Here is an 18,643-nt window from a genome sequence, read left to right on the forward strand (position 1 = left end):
AGGGAGACTGTGGTATATTTTGACTTTACAAAGGCCTTTGACATAATCTCCCATAAAACCCTTATAGACAAATTGATGAGATTGGATGGATTGGGTAACTGGGAAATAATGTTGGTGGAAAGCTAGCTCCACCATCAGCCAGTACCACTTAACTCTTTATTACAATCTGGAATACAGGCCAGAGCACACTCACAGCAAGTTTGCTGATGATTAACAAATTGAAGAGAGCAGTCACTGTGAAGGAGGCTTCTATTCAGAGAGGGCTGAAGAGACAAACTGCTGTAAGAAACCAAGTGAAATCCACCAAGAACCAAATTCAGAGTCCTACAAAGTGCAGTTTAGCAGCACTGACCAGAATGCAGATTCACAGGAAAAGACACGACAGTTCGTGGCAAACAAGCTGCTAACAAGCAACTGATAATTCTTCCAGCAAAGGGCAGCCAACTGCTACCTGGGCTGCACCATCAAGAACGTAGCCAGCAAACTAGGTGAGGCCATTCTGTTCTGTTCAGCTTTCACGGGACTGCATGTGGAGTGCTTAGCTTTGGGTTCCCAAACAAATCCTATAGGCTGTTAAGGGGTGGCAGCCATGATCTATTTTCAGCCTGAAGAAGAGGAGGTATGAGTAGATCCTGGTGCTGTCAACAGCTTCCTTAAAGAAGTTTAGAGAAGAGTGAGCATCCAGACTCTTCTGAAATGTAAGCATGAATAGCAGCATAAGTGCACATGAGAACGTTTTGATTCAATCCAAGGGAGAAATATTTACTTTTAGCATGATCAAGTGTAGTAAAAGGTTATGTAGAGTTTGTGAATTTCAGCCTTGAAGATATGCAAAATGTGAGCTGATGTGATCTGCTCAACTGAACCAGCAGGAGGTTGGAGTACAGACCACTGGAGGTCCCTTCCAACCTACACCACTCTATGGTGATCTGAATAACTAAGCCTCATCAGCATGTTTTACTGGAAGATAAGTTTGCCAACTCTTTTTGAAAGATTACAGATTTAGCTGAGGGCTTAACAGTAGTTTATACCTACAGAATGGTGAAGATGCCAGAGGCTGCAGTAACTTGGAATAACAGAGATACTCACCAAGAGTCATCTTCTCAATACAGGATTTGAGAGCAATACTGTAGCAGAAAAGTTTTGAATAAATGAATTTGGAAACAACAGTGCATCAGAAAATCCAGTTGCAGTGCACTCAGTAAACAGCATGAGGGAGAGTACTACAAGGATTGCCATATATCAAAAGATGGCCAAAGTAAAAACCTTGTCAGGGCCTAAGTAGAGACAGCTGAAGCTGGAGAAGTTCAACAGCACAACAAACTGAGTAATGAGAGTAACAAAACTTTGTAGTAATGTGTGCTACAAGTCGGTCTCCTGAAGACAGTAACAGTTCACTTTTAACTGCTAGTTTTAATACAGTGAGTTGGTTTTAATAATTGGTTCCATCAATGGAACTAAAGGGCAAGTACTGTATGAAACCCAAATGACAGAGAGAAGGAAGATGCAAACATCTCTGTTGCAAAACTGATTGACGACAACAAAGATCCTTTTGGCTAGTACAAAATCTGTATTTGCCTTAAAATAGTTACATTTGCTGGCAAGTGATAGACCATAGTAACAGAAATTGTTACGATGTGCTTCTGATGGGCCTTTTTTAGTTTGAAATATTTTAAACTCTAATTGGTGAGCATATTTCTATTGTAGGCATACTCCTAGGCTGTTTTTTTGTTGTTTTTTTGTTTGTTTGTTTGTTTGTTTTTAACTACTTCAGAAGTCCTTTTTTTCCCCCCAGTCACCTCACAGTAACTTCACATCATAAGGCCAAGCACCATTTGACCAATTTTATTTTTATTTCCATAAATCAAAGTTACACTTCAAGTGGTTAGTTCCTTTGTTTCACTTTTTTTCCCATCCCAAGTGCACACCTACAGTACCCATCACAAAATGGGCACTTATTACAATTCTAACAGATGTTCTTTTTATAACTGTGATAATTTGCTGACAACCATTTATAGTTATTTTTTCCGACTAGTTAAAATGGAGACAAGTTGTAAATTCATGGCGTTCTGTTTGCTGCAGGTCCAGCCAAGATTAGAACGTATAGCAGCTTTAAAACTCAATAATGAACCTTTAAATAAGTAGCAGTAGAAAAGCAGCTCAAGAGTTCTACATTTCAAACAGGAATAAGTTACACGAGGAACCAAATGAAAAAGCTACATGAAAGTATCTATTCTATTTCACACACATCTCCTAAGTAGAAATGCTTTGGAGATATCCCTTGTGCAACCGGGAATTCAGTAGAATAAAGATGCTGAGAGTTAGAACTACCTGCTGAAACAAATACCTAATGCCTTCCATCAGGTACTCTGAATCTTTCTGGACTGGTGAAAAGTACAGAATGCATGGAAGTTTCCAGTGATCTCAGTAGAATTTTTTTAAAGAAAAATATGCTCATTTATGCAAAAACAGACATTGTCTCTATATAAAAATCTCAATTTCATAGAATCTTTAAATATTCCTTATGGACTCTCCTGGAAAATACATTTTTCTAGAGCTGTAAATGCTAGAGCTATTAGAATAAATACTTAAAATCTTTGGTTTGCTCATATGCTGAGGGAAAAAAGGAATTTTTAAAAGAAATGACTATCTAGTTACCTGAGGCTCATCTTTCATTTCTTCTAAAAATGAAATTTGGATAAGACTAGCTGCTTAGTAGCTGAGAAGAGGAATTCTCTACAAAGGAAAGAATGAGACACAACACTTATTTAGGTCCATATTAAATACCAAAGTTTGCTGTAGTGAAATTAACTTAAGAATATTAAAAAAAAAAAAAAAACAACAAACTAGTAACCCTATTTCTATCAGAATTAGAAATCCTATTTGTTCAGTATCACCACCTTCTTTACAAATATAGTGCATTACAAAAACATTTATAATAACATTTCTGTATTAATCCCTTATGCAGTATTATGTTTTGAGAAAGTGCTTACAGAGGCAAGTTGATTCACTGAAAACTCATATCCTGCATCAATAAAGAATGAGGAATTAAGGATACTTTCATTTCTCCTTCTAAGAATGCCCACTCTGTATTTTCCCATGGCAAATTAAGTAACAGTTGCTTGAAGAGCACAGTATGATTTGCATTAAATCACAGATTAGCAGTGTGGTTACTTCTAAAGACAAAATTTCATATAAGGCTTTGAGAAATACTTTGTTGTTTTCATTTTTTATCCTTTTTCTCCTTATCCAGTACTTTATATTCATCTAATACAGCATGGCCAGTTTCCTTTGCAGTTTTCTTCACAATAGATTTGATACCAATATGGTCAATGTTAAATGCTGTAACACCAACATTGATTGCAGAGCTCATAGCGTTGTCAGTAGCGCTGCCAGCATCATCTCCATACCTTTTAAGAAAGACAACAGATTTGTAAATGCATACTTAGTATTTTTCTCTTCGCCATTATTCTTCTGAAAGCAAGAATTAAATACATACAAAGAATACAAAATTAACAAGAATTAAATACATATGAAGAATAAGCGGACAGGCAAATGTGTAAGGATTGAAATGACAAATTACTAAATCATTTCAGTAAAGGCTGCTCTTCCAGCATGTAGATTTTTCTTTGAAGACACCACTCTGCTTCCGTCCTTCTAACTAAAAAGCTCCAGCTTTTCCTAGCAGCCAGACATTTCCCGAGTCAGTACTGTAAGCAGACAATCCAGGCCAAAGGGAAATATTTCTTGCAACATTAGAATCTCAGCAGTTAGTGGAGTTACTTTTCCCTCTGCTTTTTATGACCAGGGATTCTCAGAGGACCTCAAAATAAGGCCAAAGTGAAGCACAGAGTATCAGAGGAGCCAAAAAAAAAAAAATCTGTCATGTTATCAGAACAGCAGCCGTGGTATAATGGTGGAGCCAACAACAAAACAATTACAAGAATCAGCAGTTTTGTTTTGTTCCTGTTTTTAATTCTCTGATTATTCCTTGAATCATCACTGTCTGATTTGCAGATCCCAGAATTAATGTCACAGCAAAGGAGCACTATTTGTCAGTTTGCTTTTTTTTTTTTTTTAATTAGTTATTTTCACTTCAGGAATATCATAAACCATTTTTTTCTGTAATATCACTAAAGTAGGGGGTTTTACTTCGTTAAGGCTATAGGTTATCCAACACAAATCATTTCTTAAATATTTGATAATTGATTTTTACCTTTGCCTGTTTGAATTGCATTGCTTGTACAAAAGAAAAAAAGAAAAAAGCTGGGCAGATACATACACTGAAGATGTTCACACTACTGCAAAAACCCATCAGATCTGCAGCCAGGTACTTTTGCAGAGCTGTTACTTCTGAAACTACATTTTCCCCCACTTCTGATTATCATGCTCATATTATAAGCATCTCTTCCATCAGCAAAGGCAATGCAACTAAATTTTAGCTGAGTTTTTTGTTGACTTAAGAGAGACTACAATAGTGCTCCTTTAGCTTTCCATTTCCATTAAGGGGAATTTAGTTAGTTCAAAGTACTCAGAATGGAATTATGCCTTTCTCTCATTGATACAAAAACCAGTGCACAAGAGATATGTAGAATTGTAATGCAATTATTTAATGGGATAGTCTAAACATAGAGGAAATCCTCAATTATCAAGTATTTTGAGTCGTACTGTAATAACTTGTAATTACTTTTTGTCTTTCAGTTAGTGGTTGTTGTCTGCTGATCTCCGTATTTCCTATTTTTATATCAAAAGAAAACAGTGTGAATTTATGTGAAAAAGCACCAATAAAATACCTCCTGACAGCTCTACTGAAAACAAATATTAGGGAGAAAGCACCACTGTCAGCTTGCCATCTAACCCATTTAAAATGCATCAGAACAGAACCCCCAATTGCCAACCAACCCAGTACTGTCTCCTGCTGTTTACCCTCTGCTAGCAGCCTGGATGCACTTCCAGCAATCTTTTTCAGCATCTCATTTGCTATCCTTATCAGTGTCACCACTCAACCTACAGGCTTCTGCTTACTCTCCATATACAACGACACCTACTGCACATCTTTTTGGAGGGAGTGCATTTCATACACGTTGCAGGTATTTCACTGTCTTCCCTTATACTCCAAAGCATCATTCAGTACTAACACTTATCAGCTTAGTTCTTTGCATCATCTTAGTAACACAAATCACACCACCCTTTTCGAACACATACACTTTCCAAGTCCAGCCTACTTGGTTTCATTTTATTATTGCCATTTATGCCTTAGACTTCCTTACATACTTTTCCTTTTGTACTTCATTGCTTTAATATAACCTGCTTTTGGTTGAAGTTCTTTCATTTTTTGAGGTCCAGCTAATGTTATAGAAACTCAAGATCACATTTGAGAGGTTAAAAATGGCTGCTTTTTGTCTTCCATAAAGACACATTGTAGAACAATATAAATCTGAACATTATTTCTTAACGCTGCCAGAATCTGTAATAGTTCTAGAAGAGAATACATATTTAATCAGAAGCACTCATTCATATTTTTACTCACAGGAGATGCTCATTACTGTGCACTTAGCAGCTTATCATAAGCTGTATAATTAGAGTATTTTGTAGCTTTCCTTCGCTTTCATCAACTTTTTTTTTTGCTAGTATTCATTCACGATGACAACACGCTGTAGAAGATGAAAGCCATCAAAAAACGTAACTTACTTGTGTTTCACAGTTTTTACAGTCTCAGTTGAAACACTTTTAGCAATGCACTTAGCTGCACTTTCTAAACCTTGCCACACTGTTGCAAACCCTGTAAAAATGAAGAGCTTAATTGAGTTCACAGCACTGAAAAGAATGCAATTTAAAAAAGCAGAAGGAATTTTTGTTACCTTGAACTCCACTTGCTGCCACCACCAGAGCACCATCAAGAGCAGATTTGCCATCTTTGTCTTTCTTAAGGGATTCTGGAACTAATTTGCTGCCGTGTTTCTTCACATGAGGAGCCAGCTCCTTTCCAACACAGCTTGCAATTGAACACACTCCCTCAACTGAAGTAGAAGAATTGTATGGAGATTACTTAGTTAGAACACAGAATATATTTAAGAGTCTTTACTCCTAAATCAAAAGTATGCTTCACTGAAGTTCTGAACGTCACTTCTATTTAAATATGCTTATTCTGAAGAGATACTTAAATCCATGCTTAAGTAACTGAACTGATACAGAGCAAAACTTGTTTTCAGATTCTGCTCAGCTCAATTTCCTAACAATCAAGTAGGGCTGATGTAGCAGCACTAGAAAATAAATAGGTATTTGTCAGTCACTCTAATTTCAAAAAAGTGCTTCCATTGCTTAGTTATCCCCAACTCGTAAATGGAGAACAAAACATCTTTCTTTCCTTTCTCATCTTCTGGAGAATACTTAGAATCATTCCAGCTCTTCCAAGTAATCAGGTATCATCCAGCACAGTTTACTTTCAAACTCAGATGAATCGCTATACACTACACATCAACACTAATACATAACAGAATGAAATAACAATGAAGTTACTGAGAGCTCCTATGATTCCCAAGCTCCTCTGAACATCAAGTGATTACTATTTGGAAGTCTACACATAGTCTAACAGACAAGTTTTGCAGCTGCATGTATCAACAAATGTGCATACACATTCTGTACTGATAAAATATAAGTTAATAGTCAGTGACAATACAGCTTTTAAAATATGTGGTGATTAATGCAGGAAAAAAGAGAGAACTTTCTGAACTGTTTAGAATTTTAAATATGTATAAAAACACATGAAACTTCAAATCAGAGAAATGCTCTGCTATCTAGATTATTACTTTAGTCAAGAAAAATATGCACCAAGGCCATACAATATAAAAAATTCCTAAAGCACAACCCTGACATAGAAGATAACCAGGTACAAACAACCAATCTCTGAATTTTATCAGATCCGTCCTTCCTCAAATTCCCTGGCTAAATAAACCAGCTCTCATTTCACAAAATACTTACTCTAAGGCAAAAACACAATATGCTATGAGACAGAGCATCTTACCTAAGAACTGGCTGACTTTCACGGCTCCTCCAGTAGCCTGTTTCGCTACATGAAGCCCCTTTGCTACAGTTGGGTTGACTTCCAGAGGTTTTTCTTCTGGCTGAATGTGTTCTCGCAGTTTAGAAGCTCCTTTGTGAATAGCTTTCCCAGTAAATTCTGCTCCTTTTACAAGGCCCCAGCTTACCCAAGATGCACCTTCAGGGCAAAAATTGTTTTTCTTAAAACACGTGGAGTTTTAGAGACTAGAATTCCTACAGCTTTCCCTCCTCTGCTTCTCCAACATCAATCTTAGAAACATTCCCAATTACATTCTGCAATTATATTCTTTCCTGACTGTGCCAGCATGAATTCCTGCAATGAATTCTGCTCCTACACCACCTACACTTTAGCAGTTCATTTTATTTAAGTCTAGTACAACCATTCTTTGCCCAAATGTCAGCATAATGCAGAAACTCAATTGTTTGTGGTGTTGTTTTGTTTTTTTTTTCAGTTGGCTTTTTTTTTTCTTGAATATCCAGGTCCCAGCAGGGTCAAAAGTGATAGAAGTGATCATCTCAATGCTGTTAACATTCTGAAAACGTACAACCTAACCTCCCTGCCCTTCTAACAGATTCATATTCACTCCAATCTTTTCTCACTTGTGTATTCCAAAGCTTCTCAGAGGAAAAAAACCTGTTCATGAGCAGAAGCCACAACAGATATCTCCTTTAATATAACTGCTTAAACAAGAGTAGAATAGTGGTATCACAGTGGTTTGAGTCACATGTGACTACAGCTAATTTATATAGTCAAATTAGGAGTCCAACCCATTTCCAATGAGCAAGAATGTTGACAGGGGATTCAAACTCTGTGCTGTTTTCATAAGGCACACCAACGTATCCTTCATGTTATTAGAAATGGAGCTAGTGAACAATCATTTTTGACTACTCAGCTTCTACTAGCACACAGTTAGATGAAAATATTGTTTGACTTGCAGAGGTTTGTATTTAATGTAACCCTCCTATTACAGTAGTACCTGACAAGATTCCACGGGCAACCTTCTCACTCCATTCTGGCAATTCTTTCTGACTTTCCCCTTCAGGATGTGGTTGGATATGTACAGTCTGAGGCAAATTAATCACATCACTGGAGGCTTCAGGAGGCTAACAAGCAAAAATAAGTATCTTAGAATCCACTCCCAAGATATTCATTATCAAAAAAAGCCAGTTCTGTGTATTCCTCCAAATTCAATTGCTTTTTGCTCACTGTACACTTTCTTTATACAGTTAAAAGAAGATTAGCTTGCTAGTAAGGCCATGTGGTCAACTAAGTAGCATAACCTACAGCACAAGTTAACCAGCGATAAAGCACTGATCCGTTTATCATTCTTATCTCCTCAAAGAGAAGTCAACTCTCCTGCTATCCAGTATGGGAACTGCAGTCTTTGCTCAGAGAATCCAGCTGCACTAAAAGAATGCAGCTGTTGTCATTTGCACCCCATCCTTTCCCCTCATATCCAAAAATAAAGGACATTATTCATTCCCTGTGCTGTTGATGCTTTTTGCAGACTGGCACAGCCAAGGAACATGTCAAGCTGTGCATGATAACTGCTCCACACTTAAAGTTGTGCAGATAGGTTCTGTGCAATTTCACGTCAAGCTCTAGAGTTTCTTGAGTAGACATTAATCATTCAAACGCAGCAATCACCACCACAGTCTGCTTAGTGCTTCTAAAAAGTGTAACATTGCACAGTTCACAATGAACTTTAACTAGAGAAGGCAGAAAAACAATGTAATGGATTTGGATTTTGGTTCGGATTCTGCTTTTAGAAAAGGGTAAAAAAGTAAAAATAAAAGAACAGTAAATATTTCAGAGATTGAAAATAATGCTTATTAGTGAGGGATAGAAAATAATTTTGTTCTGTCTGAAAGAGCCTACATGAAAATATTCACAGATGAAACCTATGAACAGAATAGAACACACAATATGGAATAGTATTCGATATTGCATGGAATTCTTACATTCATCGGAAGTGTTAGGAAGATGTAACACTGAGCACAAAGACGACTGTTACAGTAAAAAAGCAACAAGAACACTAACAGGAAAGACTGGATTAAGTCCCAAAAGATTAACAAAGTATAATTGACTTGCAGAATTTCATCAATTACTGCTTGATCACAGTCTGAAATCCTCATTTTCAAGAAATGCCCTTACCAGATGACCAAAACACAATGAGTGCGGGGCAAGAAAAATAACCTTAATACATATCTACAATTAAAGAAAACCCTTAAGCCTATTGAAACAAACAAACCAAAACCAAGGTATGCTCCAGGTATAATTTCTTTGCCGCAGTCTGGGTCACCATGAGGAAAAAAAACTAAAAGACTCTTCTACAGGCTTTGCTAAAGTGTAGAAACGGTTTGTCTAAGATTCTATGCTACAGTCACATTAAGCATAAGTTGGTAGTTAGATCCTTGTGACCACTATGTAAAACATACATAAAATAGCCAGCAGATTGGGCTTTAAAATAATTTGCCAAAAGGAAGTTATATCCAAGTGCTATACCAAAGTTATTAAAAATCCAGAAATCTGCAACTGATTTGCAAAGCAGGACAGTCTGCAGCAATTGAACCTACTCTTAAGAAGTAACATACAAACAAACAAACAAACCCACAGGACACACCATGGGAGGACACATTGCTGTGGTCAAACAGGCCTGGAATCTCAGCAGTTTTAAGGTGTACTTAAGTGATAACTTTTCTTTTGTTGCTATGAAATTTTAGAATCACTGTCCTGGCATTTACCTGGACTTTGTGGCCAGACATCTGTTTTAATTTATCTTCAAAATGCGCTCTCTCTGTTGCTGGGAGCTCTGATGGTAACCCTACTCTCTCATGGGATCCTGGCACCTGTGATATCATATCAGGGAATATTAACAATTAAGACAATAAAGGGACTAGACTGAAATCCAATTGGAACTACTTCTATGCAGGAAAGACTACAAATTTAGCCACTAAGTCCAGCACTGAAACATCACACAGTTCTATAGTACTTCTTCCTTTCAAATAAAAAGCAGTGGCCTTCTGTGCTAGTACAATTCCCTGCTGAACTCAACAGGATTTCTAACAGAATTGCACCCACATGACATGCTGCAGTATGGTTCTTCATCATCACTGCATTCAAGTCTTGGTGACTCAGTAAGATGGTATCTTCCACAAACAGGTGTGAACTACTGAGTGATTATTGATTACCATTCTTCCTAATATGGTGTTCCAGCACTCTTACAGTAACTCTTAACTCACTTTGTTTCCAGTCACTGTATCTTACTGCATCTTTGATAGACTATGTGGGTTTTTTTCTATTGTCTCTGTTAAAATCTTACTGCAATGAGGTATCAGACAAATCTATTTTGCGATCCCATTTGAAGGCAGATTTTTGAGGTACTCAGTATTTTCACAGGTTGTCTTTGAAGCTGTTTAATGTTTTTGAACATTAATTGCATTTGTGAACAATATTCCCTGAATGCTGTCTGGTCCAAACTACACTTAGACTGTGTGCATGTACATCCACAGGAAAAAAAAAAACAAAAACAAACACTTTCTCCTGAAAATTTTCTTTTGGGGCCTATGTTTTTCTTTAGGAAAAATAGTGAAAGTATCCAGAGTGATTTCCAATTCTTCTCTGTGCTTATGATGCATTACTTTAAAAATTTCGATACCTTATCTCACAGAGCCTACAGTTTCATTACTAGGTACCCTTAAATCTTGGCTACTTTATTTCTCACTGGTGAGCTTGCCAATAAGACACAAACTAAGTGTAAACTGGCAGACATACTACCATTTCCACCTTTCATTGTTGGTTTAGGAAAGGCAGCTGGGGAATTTACCTGGAGTCGAAGGTCAGACATCTGCTTTAACAGATCCTCAAAAAGCTCTCTGTCAGCTGCTGGAAGTTCTGAAGACAACACTACTCCCACATAGGATCCTGGTATCTGGGACATCATGTCAGGGAACATGTAGACTCCCGTATTGCAGCACAGAACAGGAGACTGGTTGCACATTAGAGGATACAACCAGTCACAAACCTGGAATAGATACACACGTGAAGGAATTAAAGGACCTTTTTAAAAAGAGAAGATAGGGAGAATGCTCTGATTAGCACTAGAAAGTTGATTTTCCATACAGTTTAGTAAGAAAAAGAGCCTTAGATATCTAGGGAAAAAGAATACAAAACCAATCATCAACTCAAAAACCTTCATGACTGTAGAGATGGCAGTCTTGGTTAGTTCTGACAGAGAAAATATCGATTTCCACAGGATCATAATTCAGGCTGGCAGCTTCTTAACTGAAGCCTAGTCTTAAGGCCTAGTTGCAGAAGGAGATGAAGTGCACGGCCAAATAAATCAGGACTCAGTGCCTCTTACTTTCTATTGATCTCAGAACAGGTCTACATGATTGATAAAGAGAATACATGACTATCACTGGCCTGCTAAAGATTCCTAATCAGTAGAACCAAAAACAGGAATAGTTTTTTTTTTTGTTTACCAAAGTTTCTCCTTCACTGTTGAGACAGTTCCACCAAAGAGGTCTCTCTCCATCAGGGAGACCCCAACTTGGAAACTGGATCAGAAATACAATGTGCATTACAGAACGTGCCCACAGGAAGTAAGCAGCAAAAAAAAAAGTATATCCAAATAATGCATCTTTTTCATTTTTGGTTCACAGACTCTGAAGTTCTTCATTCAGATTCTCTAATTTGACCACAATACCTTATCACTAGTTGCAACTAATTGGGTACTACATTAATCTGTTTTATACTGAAAGTTTAAATGTTACAACATAGGAATCAACATTTCTTCTCAATGTGAGGAAGGGGAATTTGGTTTTATGAAATGAAAAAGAAACATCAACCAATTCATAAGCATAGGATGTTCTGCACAAACGTGCACAAGAACTTCTTTACGGTGAGGTGACGGAGTGCTGGAACAGGCTGCCCAGGGAGGTGGTGGAGTCACCTTCTCTAGAGATGTTCAAGACCCACACGGACACCTACTTGTGCAACCTGGTGTAGGGAACCTGCTTTGGCAGTGGGGTTGGACTTGATGATCTCTGGAGGTCCCTTCCAACCCCTATGATTCTGTAATTCCTTTAGAAAACAGAATTCATCACAGCAGTAAGCACTCAAGAACCTTGGGAAGACACTAAGGATGTGTTCTCAGAAAAGCAGAAAATAATCTTTTCCAATGGCTATTAAATCCCTCATATCATCACAAAGACTTAGAAAAGCAAGAACATAAGAAGATCGTTGTTTAAAACTTCGACATATACATGTAATTAAAGAAAATGATTTTCCTGTTACCTGAAGAAACGCAGGTGGACGATTCTGGGCCATCTCACTATCTGTATCCAAGAACTTCACAATGCGCAGATATCCAGGATACGAAGGAGCACTGACCTGCCCATCAGGAGTCACAAAGAATATCTGCACACCTTGGGGAATCAAGATCAGCTCATCTGCATCCACTCCCAGGTTTTGAAGGGGAGGTGGCTGAGCACACTTTCTGTAGTAGTCCTCACTGACAGAAGAAAACTCCCCTGAGTCTGTGCCATACGACACAGTAAAATGGCCATCAGTAGCTTGAGGAGTATAGGCAGGAGGTGCTTCATTTGGCAGACACAGAGGTTTTGCAGATGATGGGCTCATAGATGGAAGCTGCCCCTGGCTTGCAGCTGCAACACTTTCATCTGCTGCAGGTGGCTGACTTGGTACAAACAGAGCATTAGGTGGGGGGGGCCTTTCTGGCTTTTCTGTGGAAGGAATGTGTGGATACAACTTGGGCACTCCAGCAAGGGCATCCATTGCAGCAGGGCTTCCTCCTACAGGTGGAGTGTTTTGTTCTAGAATATCAAGTCGAGTGCGCACATTCTGGAGGGTCTCCTTCATCTTCTGTTGCATTTGCCTGGCAGACTCCCACTGGGGTCCCACACATGCAGGATCCTGTGATGGAATACTAACTCCTTGGAGCAAGTGGTCAAGTCCTTGCCTGTAGTAACTTCTTGCCTCTTCCTTCTGACCCAGTTCATCTGCATGTAGTCCCTTATTGATAAAAATAAAGGCTTTTGTGTACTCCTCATTAATAGCTTTAATATTTGCATCTTCTTGCATAACTGGATCCCGCAGTTGTTCCATTGCTGCACACTGGAATACAAGTTAGTAAGAGTATTCACAGATTAAGCCAAACAAAGTTTACATTATAATGAAGCAACCTCTCTAAAGGTGATCATACTGTATTACCAGAAAGCTATCAAGTTGCTTGGTACAAATTCTGATGTTTCAGTTATCTCCTATTAACCTTTAGAATGTATGACTCCCAGTCAGCAAAGAATTTAACTCGGTAACCATCACCTGTAATTACACCAAACATTTATTTCTTAAGAAGCAACACAAGAACACAGACATTCCTGACATTAAGCATACTATCTTAAAAAAAATATTAAGATCAGTACCAAACAGTGGAGTAAAATAAATAAATCTGCCCTTCCTCTCAATGTTTTCCCCCCAAAAATCCCTATGACATTAAAAAAACTCAGTTAACAGTTTGTCTATTTAAACAAAGGCTGAACTTGCAAACTCAGTACATTTTTACTTAAATGACTGAAGGGAAAGCACTCAGTAGATTTAAACAAATTATGATAAATCTTTTCCAACTAACATCAACACTCCAATGGAATTGGGAAGTTAAAGCTTTGCTTTACAGTACGAAAACAGGGAATTATTTATTTCCTTCACAGTGTTTACAATGAGAGAAGGAAGGCCAACGTTTCCCTTCCTTTCTCCCCAGGTGACAAAACCCTGAATGTACAAAAGGCTGTGGGTTCTATTTTTATTTTGGAATGCACACATTGGCTGTTTGAGGAATACATGAACAATTAAAGAGTAGGAAATAATCCAGTGGGTTCATTTGAACTTCAAAATGTGTAAATCCATTGTTTTAATTGAACTTGGCTAAACGCAGCAAATACAAGTTGTTCTTGGACTAAGATAGCATTTTCAGCACACAGTGTAAAAAAACTCCATTGAAAGTTTTTGCTGATGGCACTGAAAGCCGCTGACATTCAGTGTGGGTTATGATACCAGAATAGAGTAGAGGGCAGCAACAAAAAAAGGATGTTACTTACCAACAGTCTACACATTTTTTTTTAATATTCAATACTTGTTAACTTTTTCTTATCATTTTAAGAGAGGATATCTTTAGGGAGAAAACAAACAAACAAAACAGTTCTCTGCTATAAGCTGGGTAGAAGAACGGAGAAAAATCTAGAGATGCTTGTCAGCCACAATGACAGCAAGCTACAAAAAGCATGGCCATGAAAAAGGCAAGTAAAAAATCAGTAGGGCAAAAATAAGAACATTTCTATTACACACTGTAGCATTAATATCACTGTACAAGTAAGCACAGGTGAGACTCCCCATACAGTGCTGACCCACATTTAATAAAGCTGCACCAGAGCAAAAAGAGGAAGGAAGGTTACTGAAATTTCTGGAGCACCAATTCCCTCTCTCCTGGGAAATAAGTTTGGCTCATCAAAGCCAATAAAACAAAGGCTAAGAGATTGGATTAGCCTCTATAAATATACTGGATGAAATAAAGTAAGTCAGGAAGGAAGAAAAGAACTATGGAAATTCAAGCTTTCATTGAGACCCTGAAACACCAGCTCTTCTTCGTGTATGCCTCTGCAGTAAAGCACAGGAAATAAATATCTTTCTGCTTCTCCAATAAAAGCAGACTAACTTCAGAAGTGAAGAACATTTTAGAAGCAAAGACTGAATGCTGTGTTCTACTCCCACATCCTTTATTATCAAAAAGCAGATGGCATTTGTGTGAGTGATGCATCTGCAGTCAGATGACAGAAGCGTCACGTAGCCCATACTGCACCTGTTCCTGCATGATGTGACACAATCCTACTGCATGCAGAACACGAGCTATGAGCATTCCAGCCCAGCAGCAGCAGGCATGTGGTTAGGACCAGAAGGGATGGCTGGAGAAGGCAGCCCTGGTGGAACAGATCACAAAGCCACTCAAGTCACCAGCCCTGCTGCCCATTTCACATCCCACAGCAGAAAAATGAACTTATGGCTGAAGGAGATTCTTTGGCTGACTGACCTGCTGCCAATATGTTTGGTATCCTTGATTTAGGCTGAAGAATAATGCTGGCATAAGAAAAATTACGCAGTTAATAACCACTAAGCATAAAGATTAGAAGCTCAGAGCATGCTACTGACCAACACAACAGCAAGCACTAGGAAGTAACCAGAAAGAGCGAACATCGTGGCAGACACAGCTTTATTCTTATTTGAAAGACTATACACTATGGTGAAGATTTTATGGTCTAGGAGAACCATTCTTTTGTCCCTACGGCACTCATAGAAAGTGCACTAAGTTTCCTCATAATAAAGAATTATGGACATTAACCAAGTATATGGAGTAATTAAAGATACGCATGTCAAGTAATCTGCTAGCAAAAAAAACCTAGGGACTCCTAGACAACATCATCTTGCATTTACTGAAAATCATTTTTCTTTTAAGGAGGGTATAAAGGTGAAAAGCAGCTTAACAGTGAAGAACTCTGATCCAAAAATTATTTGAAACTTCTAAAACAGAAAAGACTTAAAAGAGCAAGAAAGTAGGCCAAAGTTTAAGCCAACATCACAGTTTACTTCTTTATGAGCAATATTTAGTATTTTGACATTTCTAGTGTCTCTGAATTTAATGTATGAAGTCCCTGCTTAGGGCAGTAACTACTCACCACAGCACCATCACCTGCTTTGCCTCATGTGTTTCACTTTGGTTTTGTTGGGGGCGGCTAAGGCAAAGATACTATCCAGATCTTAAATAATTTTCCTAACAATTGTTAGTGTAAAACAAGAAGAGATATCAAATAAAATCCAAAACTAACAGCTGCATTTCTGCTTAACAGTGAGCAACAGTAAGTACCACTCCATATGCTCACTGTACTGTTAACAGCACTGTTCTTGCTAAAGCTCAATCTTTATTAACCCCAAATAAAAGATGTGTCAGGAAACTGAGATGTCAGCAGAACCAGTGCACACAAGGCAGCACTGCATGGCCATGTGTGACAGAGACACAAAAACAGGCTTAGCAACTCAGAAGAGTGGGAGCATTGTTAACTCATCTCTGATTGTCTGAAACATCCCAAATTTGTGCTGCGTGTAGAGCAGTCAGTGCCAAACTATTCATTGGCGTGGCAATGCGCTTAGAAACAGAGGAAGCAATTCACAGCTGATTTTAAAACCAAAATAAGTTGGTTTTAAATCCACAGTTAGAGGATAACTAAAAGTCAGCCCAAAGGAATGAATTTAATAAATAAAAATGAATTGGAATCGATACAAAATAGTGGTGGGTATACTGAAGTAAATAAGCTAGCTGAGTGGCTCCCTTAGAACACAAGAGGAAACATTCCCTGAAATCAAACATTTAAGTAGTTTCTCAATCATATGCAAGGAATATCAGTCTTCATTATCTTTTTCAGTGCACGATCTTAATACAGTACCTAAGTGCCCATTATATTGTAAACTATTTCTGTACATTATTATTTCCTACGTTTTAAAGCTAGAACAAATGGCCAAGCTCATATTGCTAAATGCAAGAGCACTGATGCAAGATGCAGTTGTACATCCAGTCACTGGGCCAAAGGTTCAAATTGGCCCAGATTTCTTCCTAGTGCTCAGTAAGACTCTCAGGAACTTGTCTTTGAGAAAGCTGATCCAAAAAAGGAGCTAAGAAAAGAGCTAGCGGGCACTGTAGATAATCACAGATCAAACCAGCACTTGACTCATTCCTCAGCCCTTTTCCACACATCATTACAGATACACTCTTTGGTGCCAAGAGACTTGGCTGAGGGAGGCTAAAGGGCAGTGGGGCAATGTGGGTTCCATTTGATATTGTAAGCTAACACCTCCGCTATCTGGCAGACCATCCTTCCTCTAATGCACCAAGCTCCTCTTCATTAAACAAAAGAAGTTTAGAAACCCGCAGTTTGGTTGTGGTTTCAACTGTGAAAAGGTAAACATGACACCTAATGCTTATTAAGGGGATTAAATATCCTGACTGACAGAGATAGAACACGCTTTCCAGCTCCCTGTATTCAAAACTTGTAGGTGGGGCTATGGGAGAACAAAACCTACCCCTTAATTCAGAGTTGTTCTGATATGTCAGCCACTGATTTCAAAGATGAAGATGGTGAAGGAGAACTACAGTGCAGCAGAATTATTTAAACCTTAATCTATAAAAAGCAATTAAGGCTTTACTAACTTTTGAGACTTTTGAGACCATACTGATCTAACACAGATGTTATAAAGGATTCAAGTTCATACAGTAGGTACCAGCTGCTTGACTTCACCTTCTTCTTTTTTTCCTTCTAGCATATTTAAATTAGTCTCCTTTGGAGTAGTGCTTAAATTTTTCATTAAGCAGTGGCCTACAGCTGATATTTAAGCACTTAGGGCTGGATAATAGGAAAGCCAGACATGGTAACTCCTACTCTCTTATAATTACTGAGGACTTCAGAGAACTCCCACCGTCGGATATTCCAGCACACGTCTCACGCTGGCAGCACCCACCCCCAGCATCCCGCACGCCTCAGCGTCCTCCTCTCAGCACGACTGTCTCAAGCCCATTTTCTCCTCATAAACCAACTTTCTCCCCGATGCCCGAGCTTCCATCGCAGGGTGTCAAGGCAGAGCTGCCAGCTCTCAAGTGCCAACCCGGCACGCCTCTGGAACGGAAAGCGAACGCACGGCGGGACAGCTGGCAGTGGTGTCACACAGCGGACCGCGTACAAAGGCACCGAAACTACCTCGTGTTCTCCGGGAAAGGGAAACGATTCCAACCAAACCTGCAGTTACGCAAGACTGCTATTTAGCACTTTTAATTACGAGCAGGCCTACCAGCTCCCCGTCATCACCGACAGATTTCTCCCCAGCAGATAGAAACGACCCAAGCCCGACCCGACCCTCTCAAAGCAGGCAGAACCCGCGGAGCAGGGAATTTTCTTAAAGGATCCCTCACTTCCGTACCGAGCCACTGACAGGATAACTGCTTCTCGGCGACACTTTAACCTGGAACGATCCGGCCTCCTCGCTCCCTCCGAGCGGCACCGGCTCCCAGCCCGGCTCAGCCCGCAGCGCCGTGCGGCACCACCGTGACCACCGCGACCTCCACCGCCGCCCTCCCGCCGCTCCCAGCCGAACGAGCCTCCTCACCACAACCCGCCGAGCCTCTCCGAAAGGACCCGACCTCTCGGCCGCGCGTAACGCAGCCGACTTTACCCGGCGAGCCCCCGCCGCGGCCTGCAGGGTCAGGCGGCAGCGGCCGCTCCGCCCTCGGCTCGGGGCGGGGCCTCGCCCGAGCAGTGCCCCGCGTCCGCGCCCCGCCTGGGCTGACTGTCACCGGCGGGGAGCCGCTCTTGTTTGCGGGGTGGGGCGCAGTGCGTACTTGCTGCATCTCCACGACACCAGAAATCTCAGTGAAACTGCGGCTGTTGTTTCTGAATATAAGCCGGCAGCTCGTTATTTGTGCGTCACTGACGTGTTAAAAGTCCTGCGCAGCTGGACTTACGC

At 39.5% G+C, this 18,643-nt stretch overlaps 1 protein-coding gene across 5 annotated transcripts; it reads right to left on the reverse strand.

The window, feature by feature from the left end:
* Positions 1-1,830: 1,830 nt before the first annotated feature.
* On the reverse strand, positions 1,831-18,388 carry SPART (spartin). Of its 5 annotated transcripts, none has more exons than XM_042867733.1 (10): positions 18,287-18,387; positions 17,210-17,275; positions 12,362-13,201; positions 10,890-11,087; positions 9,808-9,912; positions 8,040-8,166; positions 7,025-7,219; positions 5,862-6,020; positions 5,692-5,782; positions 1,831-3,410 (listed from the first exon to the last, which is right to left on the reverse strand). In XM_042867733.1, exons 3-10 carry the CDS (start codon positions 13,190-13,192, stop codon positions 3,224-3,226), a joined length of 1,893 nt encoding a protein of 630 aa, XP_042723667.1. In that variant the 5' UTR covers positions 13,193-13,201; positions 17,210-17,275; positions 18,287-18,387; the 3' UTR covers positions 1,831-3,223. The 5 variants fall into 5 exon arrangements, with proteins under 5 accessions (XP_042723667.1, XP_042723666.1, XP_042723665.1 ...); XM_042867735.1 differs by lacking the exons at positions 17,210-17,275; positions 18,287-18,387 and adding exons at positions 4,688-4,734; positions 18,101-18,222 and having other exon boundaries at positions 3,328-3,410; XM_042867732.1 differs by lacking the exon at positions 17,210-17,275 and having other exon boundaries at positions 18,287-18,388.
* Positions 18,389-18,643: the final 255 nt, after the last annotated feature.

Source organism: Lagopus leucura, unplaced genomic scaffold, assembly GCF_019238085.1.
Source record: "Lagopus leucura isolate 7727_CA_CO unplaced genomic scaffold, USGS_WTPT01 Super-Scaffold_100001, whole genome shotgun sequence".
NCBI classification, from domain to species: Eukaryota; Metazoa; Chordata; class Aves; order Galliformes; family Phasianidae; genus Lagopus; species Lagopus leucura.